This window comes from Oncorhynchus keta, chromosome 17 (genome assembly GCF_023373465.1).
Source record: "Oncorhynchus keta strain PuntledgeMale-10-30-2019 chromosome 17, Oket_V2, whole genome shotgun sequence".
Lineage (NCBI taxonomy): Eukaryota > Metazoa > Chordata > Actinopteri > Salmoniformes > Salmonidae > Oncorhynchus > Oncorhynchus keta.
In genome coordinates this window covers 46,110,058-46,122,805 of record NC_068437.1, presented here as the reverse complement: position 1 = coordinate 46,122,805, position 12,748 = coordinate 46,110,058, and the positions used below count along the sequence as shown (strand labels likewise).

At 44.6% G+C, this 12,748-nt stretch overlaps 1 protein-coding gene across 3 annotated transcripts; it reads right to left on the bottom strand.

Annotated features, from left to right (window-relative positions):
• Window positions 1-253: 253 nt before the first annotated feature.
• Window positions 254-12,744, bottom strand: LOC118395941 (fibroblast growth factor receptor substrate 2-like). Of its 3 annotated transcripts, none has more exons than XM_035790042.2 (7): window positions 12,592-12,744; window positions 11,675-11,774; window positions 11,440-11,531; window positions 11,014-11,200; window positions 9,745-9,864; window positions 8,856-9,010; window positions 254-1,899 (listed from the first exon to the last, which is right to left on the bottom strand). In XM_035790042.2, exons 3-7 carry the CDS (start codon window positions 11,503-11,505, stop codon window positions 757-759), a joined length of 1,671 nt encoding a protein of 556 aa, XP_035645935.1. In that variant the 5' UTR covers window positions 11,506-11,531; window positions 11,675-11,774; window positions 12,592-12,744; the 3' UTR covers window positions 254-756. The 3 variants fall into 3 exon arrangements, with proteins under 3 accessions (XP_035645935.1, XP_052322198.1, XP_035645936.1); XM_052466238.1 differs by having other exon boundaries at window positions 11,675-11,769; window positions 12,592-12,702; XM_035790043.2 differs by lacking the exon at window positions 12,592-12,744 and adding an exon at window positions 12,038-12,583.
• Window positions 12,745-12,748: the final 4 nt, after the last annotated feature.

Here is a 12,748-nt window from a genome sequence, read left to right as displayed (position 1 = left end):
CCCCACCTCTTTAAGGAATACCTAGGATAGGATAAGTAATCCTTCTCACCCCCCCCCCTTTAAGATTTAGATGCACTATTGTAGTGACTGTTCCACTGGATCTCATAAGGTGAATGCACCAATTTGTAAGTCGCTCTGGATAAGAGCGTCTGCTAAATGACTTAAATGTAAATGTACCTAGTTTAGTACTAGAATCAGTGCTAGGTCATCTAGGACTAGAGTTGGGGGGGGGGCAATTGATGAGTTGAATACATACAACAGAACAGACATTTATTGTGCCAGGATCTAGTGTACATAGTCAGAAACATGTAGTGTACCATGTAATCCTCAGATACTGAAATTACAGCAGCAATGCATGTAGTGAATCATATCATTCAAAATGGCTAAATGGAATGCTTTGTTCAATAATTCTGATTTGTACCAGAGGGGGGGGTGGGTGAGGAGGAATGCAGTCCAGTCTTATTAACATAATAAACAACCCAAATGCACTGTAGAATGAGTGAAGGAGAAGAGGTATTATATTACCATAGGAATAAATTGGTATATCGCAAGTAAGTACCTACTTTGGTAACCAACCACACACAACAGAAAGTCTGTTTAAATCTCATTTAAGACCGATTTCTGGAGTCTCTTTGAATACATTTCCAATGTTTCCATGGCCTGTGTTTATTAAGAAAGTCCCCTGTGTGGACTGCCTTCACATTTTTTATCTAAAGGGGTTCATAGTAGAAAAAGGTGCCAGGAGGATCCGTTCAGTCAGACAGTGCTTTTGGTGGGCAGCTCCGTGCTATTGTGCCGCGTTTTCCTCGACATTCCGTCGTCGCGCGGCCGAGCCTTCTGCAGGCTTGACATGGCGGCGGTGCGCTCGATGTCAATGAAGGCGTAGAGCTCGGTGCGGCGCGTGGGGGTGGTAGGTGGCAGCGGCGAGGTGGGGGTGCGGGGTGTGTGGGGATTGCTGGTGTCTGAGGAGGCACCCTTGGCAGCTGCGGATGAAGAGGTGGTGGTAGATTCCATCTCCACCTCGATGTAGTTGAGCGTCTTGGGAGTCTCCTGACACAGCAGCCCCGACGGCCGGCGGAAGTCAAAGTTGAAGATGGTGGGTCCGTCGGTGCGGCGGCGTACCATGTCGGGGGCACAGCGGGCACTGAGAGGAGCCGTCACGTTCTCTGTGTTGACGTAGTTGTGGGAGGGTTCCATGGCTGAAAGAGAGGGGTAGGCTGACAGGGGTTGGGAGTAGGAGTGGTGGTGGTGGTTGTAGCCGTTGAGGGATGGCGTCTTCAGCCCCCCCTGGCCGCCTCCATTGTTCTCCACCTCCTCGTTGCTGGGCTTGCGGGTCTCCCAGACGGGCGGCAGGGACGGGAGGTTCTCATAGTCCAAGAGGGCCGTGCGTCGCTGGGCTGAGTTGTTGACATTCTGCAGGGTGTCGGGGGGCGTGCGGTGGAGGCGGGGAGCTGTTATTGGGGCAGTAACCCCGACAGAGGTGCCGTTGGAGTGTGTGTGGGGCGGCTGAGACTGGCCCTCCAGTAGGGCTGGGGCCTCTGTGGCACAGTGTGTGTCGGTGTGGCTGTTAGTCTCCCCCTCTCCGAGATCTGGGGACTCTGGGTCCTCCTCTGCCTCCTCTCCATCTCCACCCCCAGTAGACTGCTTCCCCTTGGCCATCTTCTTCTGCACAGGGGTGGGTCCCAGCACGAAGCGCACCCCCAGGGGCTCGAGCAGTACCTGGGGCTCTTCCTGGAGCTGGGGCATGGGGGGCAGAGGCTCTGGTCTGGCTACCCGTGGAGGGGGGGGTGTAGGGGAACACTGGGACTGGCCTGAGTCGGGGCTGTCCAGGGGGGCTGGAACAGTCAGAGGGCTAGGCTGGTCATCCAGCAGACCTGTGGTGTTCACATAGGTGTGGATCTGTAGACGGATCAGGAGACGGGGTTAATATAACATCGTCATCACACCAACTCGGCAGCTTTTACATATTACCCATCAATGTCACAGTGGATGTTCTCTTTAGTCTAGGACAAGGTTCTCAATTTAAATTAACATTATTTTGGCCAAGGGATCCATGGAATAAGTTTAGTGGGTGTAATACAACACAATGTAATCAGAGTCCAACATTATGGCCGGGGCCAGTAAAAACAATAACCAGTAACTTCTCCGCACATTTTAACATTCCAGTTCCACATTTACCTGCTCTGTCACAGTCGACCATTGAAGACTAGACTACACACGGAAAAGTCATGCTATTTGTATTTTAACAATATGATTGGCCATTCATTGACGCACCACCACGCTCCCACGAGTCACAACTTCTCAAGCACTCAAACAGTACATGAGTTGGATTCCTTGACACAGCACACGCGAGCTGTCCAGAACAAAAATAATCACCCATCAATCTACCTACTGATATTATTTTAGGGAAAGTGATTTATAGAAGTAAACCTTCAGTAGTGGCTACTGTTGATAGTCTGCCAAAAGAAAGCTACAAAGACACCTAGCATTTGTCTTGGCTAGCCTACTGTAGCAAGGTCCATATCTTGTTTGGAAAGCAGAACAGCTTAATGGGAATTTCATATTCATCATCTCCAGCACCACCCCAGCAGCAACATATGTGCAAATAGTGTGTTTCTATGTTAGATAGAGGAAGATAAGTGTTTCCAATGACATCCATGTGCATCGTGTGATTTGAACCAATTATGAGTAAAAATGGCCTACTAATTGGTTCATGTCATTGGAAACACTTATACTCTATTTTTTACTAGGAAACAGAAACGGGCCATTTTCACATACAGCGCATTTGGAAAGTATTCAGACCCTTTAACTTTTTCCATATTTTGTTACATTACAGACTTATTGTAAAATAGTTTTTTTTAAACAAAAACAAAAGGGTTTTCAAAATGTTTGCAAATATATTTTAAAAAATACAAATAATTATATCAAATTTACATAAGTATTCAGACACTTTAGTCAGTACTTTGTCAGTGATTACAGACTCGAGTCTTCTTGGGTATTACACTACAGGCTTGGCACACCTGTATTTGGGGAGTTTCTCCCATTCTTCTCTGCAGATCCTCTCAAGCTGTGTTTGTACTTTGCTCGATCCCTGCCTCTGAAAAAGATCTCCATAGCATGATGCTGCCACCACCATGCTTCACCGTAGGGATAGTGCCAGGTTTCCATTAGACATGACGCTTGGCATTCAGGCCAAAGAGTTCAATCTTCGATTCATCAGACCAGAGAATCTCCAAGTGGGCTGTCACGTGCCTTTTACTGAGGAGTGGCTTCCGTCTGGCCACTTTAACATAAAGCCCTGATTGGTGGAGTGCTGCAGAGATGGTTGTTCTTCTGGAAGGTTCTCCCATTTCCACAGAGGAAATCTGAAGCTCTGTCAGTGACCATCGGGTTCTTGGTCACCTCCCTGACAAAGGCCCTTCTCCCACAATTGCTCAGTTTGGCAGGGCGGCCAGCTCTAGGAAGATTATTTCGGACATTCCAAACATCTTCCATTTAAAAATGATATGGGCCCCTGTGTTCTTGGGGACCTTCAATGCGGCAGAATTATTTTGGTACCCTTTCCCAGATCTGTGCCTCGATACAATCCTGTCTCGGAGCTCTACCGACAATTCCTTTGACCTCATAGATCGGTTTTTGCTGACATGCACTGTCAACTGTGGGACCTTATATAGACAAGTGTGTGCCTTTCCAAATCATGTCCAATAGATTGAATTTCCCACAGGTGGATTCCAATCAGGTTGTAGAATCATACTTTCCAAATGCACTGAGTCATTATAACCAAATCTAGCCTATTAATAGATTAATATAGAGAGGCCCTGCATTTAAAAACTAAACCCTGTCTGGGACAGTAGATATCCCGTTCAAAGTGCCTTTGAACGGGGTATGGTAGTAGGTGCCAAGCGCACCGGTTTGAGTGTGTCAAGAATTTCAACACAGATGGGGTTTTTCACGCTCAACAGTTTGCCAGGTGTATCAAGAATGGTCCACCACCCTAAGGACATCCAACCAACCTGACACAACTTTGGGAAGCATTGGTGTCAACATGGGCCAGCATCTCTGTGGAACACTTGACACCATGTAGAGTCCATGCCCAGATGAATTGAGGCTGTTGTGAGGGCAAAAGGGGCTGCAACACAATATAAGGAAGATGTCCCTAATGTTTTGTACACTCAGTATATAAAGCTATAGGGGCTGGAGTATTTCAGTGTGCTGGCCTTATTCTATTCCCTCAGATGTTAATGTGTTTGAAGGGAGTTTTCTGCCATTACATGTTTTGTGCGGGCTGCCTAAGTGTTATTTCAGGTCGCTTAAGTCCAAACAGTGTAACAAAAATAATAAATCAACGACTAAATCCAGTTATAAAGTATGCAGAAAGATAATGAACCTATATATCTTTTACAATATCTTTGAGAATAAAAAGGGGCTCCTGAGTGGTGCAGCGGTGTAAGGCACTGTATCTCAATGCTAGAGGCGTCACTACAGACCCTGGATCGATTCCAGACTATCACACCCGGCTGAGATTGGCCCAACGTCGTTCGGGTTTATTTTAAGTAATTTTTTTATTTAACCTTTATTTAACCAGGTAAGCCAGTTGAGAACAAGTTCTCATTTACAACTGCAACCTGGCCAAGATAAAGTGCGACAAAAACAACAGAGTTACACATGGAATAAACAGACATACAGTCAATTACACAATAGAAAAATCTATATACAGTGTGTGCAAATGTAGTAAGATTAGGGAAATAAGGCAATAAATAGGCCATAGTGGCGAAATAATTACAAATTAGCATTAAGACTAGAATGATAGATGTGCAAGTGGAGATAATGTGGTGCAAAAGAACAAAAATAAATAACAATATGGGGATGAGGTAGTTAGGTGTGCTATTTACAGATGGGCGGTGTACAGGTGCAGTGATTGGTAAGCTGCTCTGACAGCTGATTATTAAATTATTAGTGAGGGAGATAAGTCTCCAGCTTTAGTGATTGTTGCAATTCGTTCCAGTCATTGGCAACAGAGAACTGGAAGGAAAGGAGGCCAAAGTAGGAGTTGGGGGATGACCAGTGAAATAAACCTGCTGGAGCACGTGCTACAAGTGGGAGTTGCTATGGTGACCAGTGAGCTGACATAAGGTGGGGCTTAACCTAGCAAAGACTTATAGATGACCTGCGGCCAGTGGGTTTGGCGACGAATATGAAGTGAGGGCCAGTCAAAGAGAGCATACAGGTCGCAGTGGTGGGTAGTATATGGGGCTTTGGTGACAAAACAGATTGCACTGTGATAAACTACACCCAATTAGCTGAGTAGAGTGTTGGAGGCTATTTTGTAAATGACATCGCCAAAGTCAAGGATCGGTAGGATTTGAGTGTAGCAGCAGCAAGAGCGACATCATTGATATACACAGAGAAAATAGTTGGCCCGAGAATTTAACCCTGCGGCACCCCTATAGAGACTGCCAAAGGTCGGGACAACAGGCCCTCCGATTTGACACACTGAACTCTGAGAAGTAGTTGGTGAACCAGGCGAGGCAGTCATTTGAGAAATCAAGGCTGTTGAGTCTGCCGATAAGAATGCGGTGATTGACAGAGTCGAAAGCCTTGGCCAGGGTGATGAATACGGCTGCATAGTATCGTCTTTTATCGATGGCGGTTATATCATTTAGGATCTTGAGCGCAGCTGCGGGGCACCCATGACCAGCTCGGAAACCAGATTGCATAACGGAGAAGGAATGGTGGGATTCGAAATGGTCGGTGATCTGTTTTGTTAACTTGGCTTTCGAAGACTTTAGAAAGGCAGGACAGGATGGATATACAGTTGAAGTCGGAAGTTTACACACACCTTAGCCAAATACATTTAAACTCAGTTTCACACAATTCCTGACATTTAATTGCAGTAAAAATTCCCTGTCTTAGGCCAGTTGGGATCACCACTTATTTTAAGAATGTGAAAAGAATAATAGTACAAAAAAATTATTTCAGCTTTTATTTCTTTCACCACATTCCCAGTGGGTCAGAAGTTTACATACTAAAAACTAATTTAGTGTAGCATTAACTTGGGTCAAATGTTTCAGGTAGCCTTCCACAAGCTTCCCACAATAATTTGGGTGAATTTTGGCCCTTTCCTCCTGACAGAGCTGGTGGAACATTCAGGTTTGTAGGCCTCCTTGCTCACACACACTTTTTCAGTTCTGCCCACACATTTTCTATAGGATTGAGGTCAGGGCTTTGTGATGGCCACTCCCAATACCTTGACATTGTTGTCCTTAAGCCATTTTGCAAAAACTTTGGAAGTATGCTTGGGGTCATTGTCCATTTGGAAGACCCATTTGCGACCAAGCTTTAACTTCCTGACTGATGTGTTGAGATGTTGCTTCAATATACCCACATTTTCCTCCCTCATGTTGCCATCTATTTTGTGAAGTGCACCAGTCCCTCCTGCAGCAAAGCACCCTCACAACATGATGCTGCCACCCCCATTCTTCACGGTTGGGATGGTGTTCTTCGGCTTGCAAGCCTCCCCCTTTTTCCTCCAAACATAACGATGGTCATTATGGCCAAACAATTCACCAGACCAGAGGTCATTTCTCCAAGAAGTACGATCCTTGTCCCCATGTGCAGTTGCAAACTGTAGTCTTGCTTTTTTATGGCGGTTTTGGAGCAGTGGCTTCTACCTTGCTGAGTGGCCTTTCAGGTTATGTCAATATAGGACTCGTTTTACTGTGGATATAGATACTTTTGTACCCGTTTCCTCCAGCATCTTCACAAGGGCCTTTGCTGTTGTTCTGGGATTAATTTGCACTTTTCACACCAAAGTACGTTCATCTCTAGGAGACAGAACGTGTATCCTCCCTGAGCGGTCTGAAGGCTGCGTGGTCCCATGGTGTTTATACTTACTATTGTTTGTACAGATGAACGTGGTACCGTCAGGAATTTGGAAATTGCTCTCAAGGATGAACCAGACTTGTGGAGGTCTACAATTTGTTTTTCTGAGGTCTTGGCTGATTTCTTTTGATTTTCCCATGATGTCAAGCAAAGAGGCACTGAGTTTGAAGGTAGGCCTTGAAATACATCAACAAGTACAACTCCAATTGACTCAAATTATGTCAATTCGCCTATCAGAAGCATCTAAAGCCATGACATAATTTTCTGGAATTTTCCAAGCTGTTTAAAGGCAGTCAACTTAGTGTATGTAAACTTCTGACCCACTGGAATTGTGATACTATGAATTATAAGTGAAATCATCTCTAAACAATTGTTGCAAAAATTACTTGTGTCATGCACAAAGTAGATGTTCTAACCGATTTGCCAAAACTATATTTTGTTCAGCAAAAAACTGTGGAGTGGTTGAAAAATGAGTTTTAATGACTCCAACTTAAGTGTATGTAAACTTTCGACTTCAACTGTAGGTCTATAACAGTTTGGGTCTAGAGTTTCTCCCCCTTTGAAGAGGGGGATGACCGCGGCAGCTTTCCAATCGCTAGGGATCTCAGACGATACGAAAGTGAGGTTGAGCAGGCTAGTAATTGCGGCTGCAACAATTGCAGAGGATCATTTTAGAAAGAGAGGGTTCAGATTGTCTAGCCTAGATGATTTGTAAGGGGTCCACATTTTGCAGCTCTTTCAGAACATCAGCTATCTGGATTTGGGTGAAGGAAAAGCGGGTGGGGGCTTGTGTTGGCCGGGGTAGGGGTAGCCAGGTGGAAAGCATGGTCAGCCCTAGAAAAATGCTTCTTGAAATGATCGATTATCGTGGATTTATCGGTGAATGACATTGCTTCCTAGCCTCAGTGCAGTGGGAAGCTGGGAGGAGGTGCTCTTATTCTCCATGGACTTTACAGTGTCCCAGAACATTTTGGAGTTTGTGCTGCAGGATGCTAATTTCTGTTTGAAAAAGCTAGCCTTTGCTTTCCTAACTGTCTGTATATTGGTTCCCAACGTCTCTGAAAAGTTGCATATCACCGGGGCTATTCGATGCTAATGCAGTACGCCACAGGATGTTTTTGTGCTGGTCAAGGGCAGTCTGGAGTGAACCAAGGGCTATATCTGTTCTTAGTTCTTTTTTGAACGGGGCATGCTTATTGAAGATGGTGATGAAAGCACTTTTAAAGAATAACCAGGCATCCTCCACTGATGGGATGAGGTCAGTATCCTTCCAGGATACCCAGGCCAGGTCGATTTACAGACGCAGGCAATGAGGCTGAGATCCTGGTTGAAGACAGCAGAGGTGTATTTAGAGGGCAGGTTGGTCAGGATGATATCTATGAGGGTGCCCATGTTTACGGATTTGGGGTTGTACCTGGTAGTTTCATTGATAATTTGTGTGAGATTGAGCGCATCTAGCTTAAGAGTGTAGGACGGCCGGGTGTTAAGCATATCCCAGTTTAGGAAATTTCAGGATATTTGGTGGCCTTCCTAAGGATTCAGACACGATTAGGACATCAGGGTTGGCGGAGTGTGCTAAAGCAGTGAGTAAAACAAACTTAGGGAGGAGGCTTCTGATGTTAACATGCATGAAACCAAGGCTTTTACAGTTACAGAAGTCAACAAATGATAGCGCCTGGGGAATAGGTGTGGTACTGGGGTCTACATGGCCTGGGTTAACCTCTACATCACCAGAGGAACAGAGGAGGAGTAGGATAAGGATACAGCTAAAGGCTATAAGAACTGGTCATCTAATGCATTGGGAACAGAGAATAAAAGGAGCAGATTTCTGGGCGTGGTAGAATAGATTCAGGGCATAATGTACAGACAAGGGTATGGTAGGATGTGAGTACAGTGGAGGTAAACCTAGGCCTCCACCTAAGCCCCTTTTATCCATAAAAAAAAAATAGTTTGGTGTTGAGTTGCTCTCTCACCGCATCGTCAGCCACTAGCAGGGGGTGTGAGGACTCCTCTCCCACCGAGGGCAGGCGGGTGCTGGCCACAGACGGGTGGCGCGTGGAGGGGGTGTCGCCCACCGAAGGGATCCGGGTGACACCATTGGGCACGGTGGGGACAGAGTAGCCCAGAGCTAGATAGACATAGAGAAGGGAAGAACTGGGTGGGGTCAGTTGGGACAATGTCCCAGAGACTATTTGGAACAGGCCATTTCTTTGTCGACAAGCTAAACAAAAGAGTAGGTAGCCTAAACTTTTCAAATATAGTAGATTGACATATTCTAGTGATTGGCGGCAGGGTAGCCTAGTGGTTAGAGCGTTGGACTAGTAACCGGAAGGTTGCAAGTTCGAATCCCCCAGCTGACAAGTTACAAATCTGTCGTTCTGCCCTGAACAAGGCAGAATGAACCCACTTTTCCTAGGCCGTCATTGAAAATAAGAATTTGTTCTTAACTGACTTGCCTAGATAAATTTAGATAAAATAAAATGTTAAAAAATGTTTTTTTTAAAATGGCTGAGGAAAAGTAAACGTGGACAGTTATTCTAACATGTTCAAAGAGCACATCAGAATTGGGTAAGAAGGACCGGACCGCACATTGTTGCATCCTAGACTTGCATGTTCTGCTAATATGAATTACCTTATTCTAAATGCGATTTCTGTCATTCTGAGCACTGGGGTGGGGGGGATACCGTAATCAGGTTACGCACCCAATGCAGGTCCAGTACATTTCTCAAATGTCCGGCAACATGGAAATCATATATATTTCCGTGTTGTATATATGGCAATGGGCATTTCAGGTCATTGCAAGTATGGGAAGAAGTATTCATAATTGGGCCAGTTCTAGTTGTAGGATGAATAAGGTCTTACCAGACTGGTGGTTGGCCTCCAGCACGGCCTCCTCCACCACACTGATGCTGTGGCTGTGCATTACCTCCTGCAGCATATTGAAGATCTCCTCTGCCCGCACACACTTGAAGGCAAAGATCCCTAAAAACACACAAACAAATGCAAAGGCAAGAAACAAATAAAACACAGTCAAACTGCAGTCAAAACAGTGAAATTGCAGTCAAAAAACAACCTAGGAATCACATATGGGCGCACGACCGCAATACAGACAATTGAGACGCACAACCACTATCAGCACTGCTTAGACCTTCATGTTTACAAAAGGTTTGTACATTTATCGGGTCTTCGAACCTATGCCCTTGTCTACCTTGTGATCACTGATCTAAATGGACTAGGTAGGGGAAGGCAACAGAGTGGTAGAGATAAAGGACAAGGAAAAGATAGCAAAATATCAATAAGGAACACATTCTTTATCCCTTTACTAGAAGCACAAGCATTTCGCTACACTCGCATTATCATCTGCTAACCATGTGTATGTGTGACAAATAAAATTTGATTTGATTAGGAACTACCATAAGTACAGCATAACGCACAAAGAGAAAACACAGAACACACAGCTATGCTCTACTTGTGCAACAAAACAAACAAAAAAATTCCCTCTCACAGCACAACACCACACAGAGTCAGACACAGGCATCAATACTGTAACCACAGAAATAGAATCAGTAAAACGGACATCCAATCCATACTTAAGTCAACGATGCCATAATGATTATATTTCTGACTAATATTTCTGGTAATCACAGTATTATGTCATTCATCATCACAGCATGAGGTGGGAACACAAGGAGTGTGACTTACCGGAACCCATAGTAACCACCCCCCTGTCACAACCCCCACCCCTCCCTCTCTCTCACCACCAGTCCTCATCCTTTTGAAAGCATGGATAGAGTCCAAAAATAACCACACAGACATATGTGTCATTGGCATTGCAGCATAATCAACGACAGGTCCAAGTCAATATATCAACAACAAAGCTGATGTTGTTGGGGCCTAATGGACCTAGTTGCAGATGTGATTCAATGTATTCTGATGTTTACCATGGTTCATGTTAGATCCACAACACTGTGTATAACATTTTCAACATTATTACACAGTTGTATGTATACTCCTGCCCAGGCAGCTGAGGCACCACATACGTTAGTTAGCTTTGGAGTGACAAATAAAGAATCAACAAATAAAATAAGTTAAAACAATAATTGTGTGGAATGGAAATCTCTATTAGTTGACCTGGTCCCGTCTTGCAGCGGTGGCCGCTCTCGAATGAGAAGAGGTTGGAGTCGTAGCCATAGCGACGCAGGCACATGTAAGGCCACCTAACATCGTCACGGCGATGGGTGTGGAGGACCAGCTCTGCCTCTGTCAGCTCCATCACGCCCGAGCCCAGCTCGTTCCCATCATCATCCACATTTATCACCTGGGAACAGAACTATAACTTTAGACAACACTCTGTCAGTCAACACAAACATGTCTACACTGCAATGCACTGAAGATGGTATTCATTGTGAAAACAATATTTCCCATTAATTCAAGTGGGAAGTCCACAGATTGTTTTTTACATGTTGCGAAATCTGTCATACCTAGAATTCGGGTTGACTTAGCTCGGCAATGGCCCACCATTGAAGTAGGATTGTTGTAACAGATCAAGAGACCAACCTTAAATTTGGTTTGATGATTATCTGGGATTGACTCCTTCTCTGGACAGCTCAAGCAGCTTCCCATGGCTTCTTCAGAGCACCATCTGATGTCTGGAGGATAAGGAATGTGAAACCATTAGAGCCAATACAGTGTCAGTGAGTGAATGAACATCATGGAGTTGTAGTTAGCTACATGTGATTGATGTGAAAGAGACAAAGTGACAAACTTTATTAACAGAGGGTTTCTTTCTTACCTAGATCCAGCCACCAGTATCCCTGGTTCTTTCCTCCGAGGCTGAGGAGGAGCAGTCATGATGCTTTATCTGCTATGCCAACATAAAATGTGGGCCTGCCCTGCACACATTTAGTTTACTGTCAGCCAAGTTAGGTAGCTAGCTGGACGAATACATTTGACAACTGATGATCTAGCAAGCTAGTGTGTGATACAATTGGAGTTAGCTAGCTCGTTAGCCTTTGTGTCTTCCAATTTTTTTTTAAATATAACGTTCGCTAGCTCGGAAAGCTCATTAGCTAGCTACGGTGGCTAACTCCATTGTAGTAGCATGGGCCAAAGCTTTTTTAAATTAGATTTGATTACAGATTTTTGACTTAGTTACCTTATTGATATGAAACGGTATGACTAATAGAATTGTTAATTAAGCGATAGTGTCCTCATCTTTTGGTTAGACGTGGTGTGGACAAACTAGCGTAGCACCTTCACGTGTAGCTTTCTGGCTAACTAGTTAGCTAGCTCTCCGGACTCGTGAGGACGGTGGTTACCTAACTTTACTAGCCAAGATAACTAACGTTAGCTAGCTAATTAGTAATTGGTCAAAAACTAAGCTGAATCAAATGCATCTCTTTGCTAATACATTAACGGATACATACGAGTCCCTGGCAAATGGATGGGGTAATTCTTCCAAACGTTTCAGACACAAACGATCGCAACTAAGCGAGCTAGCTCTGCTATAGCATATTAAGCTAGCGTTAGCCTGTTGTGTTAGCTCAACTCCACCATCCTTCCTCTGGGTTGCTAAAGCGCCAAAAAAAACAATCACAACTTCTTCCAAAGGTGGCTACCATTCTTGTTTTCGAACGCAAATTGGTGTAATTCCATGTATAATCCGTTATGTCTCGATATAGAGTTGAACAATAAAATAAGCTATTTTACCTTAGTCGCACCGTCTTTTAACTAACGTTGTTATGTATGTAGCTAGCTAGCTGGCCAGCTACATCACAGCAACTTGGCTAAACTTCCTAGAGTTTGAGGCAATCATTTTCGATGTGGTGAACTGCGCACGCGCGGGGATGAGGTTTGTTACTCTTGG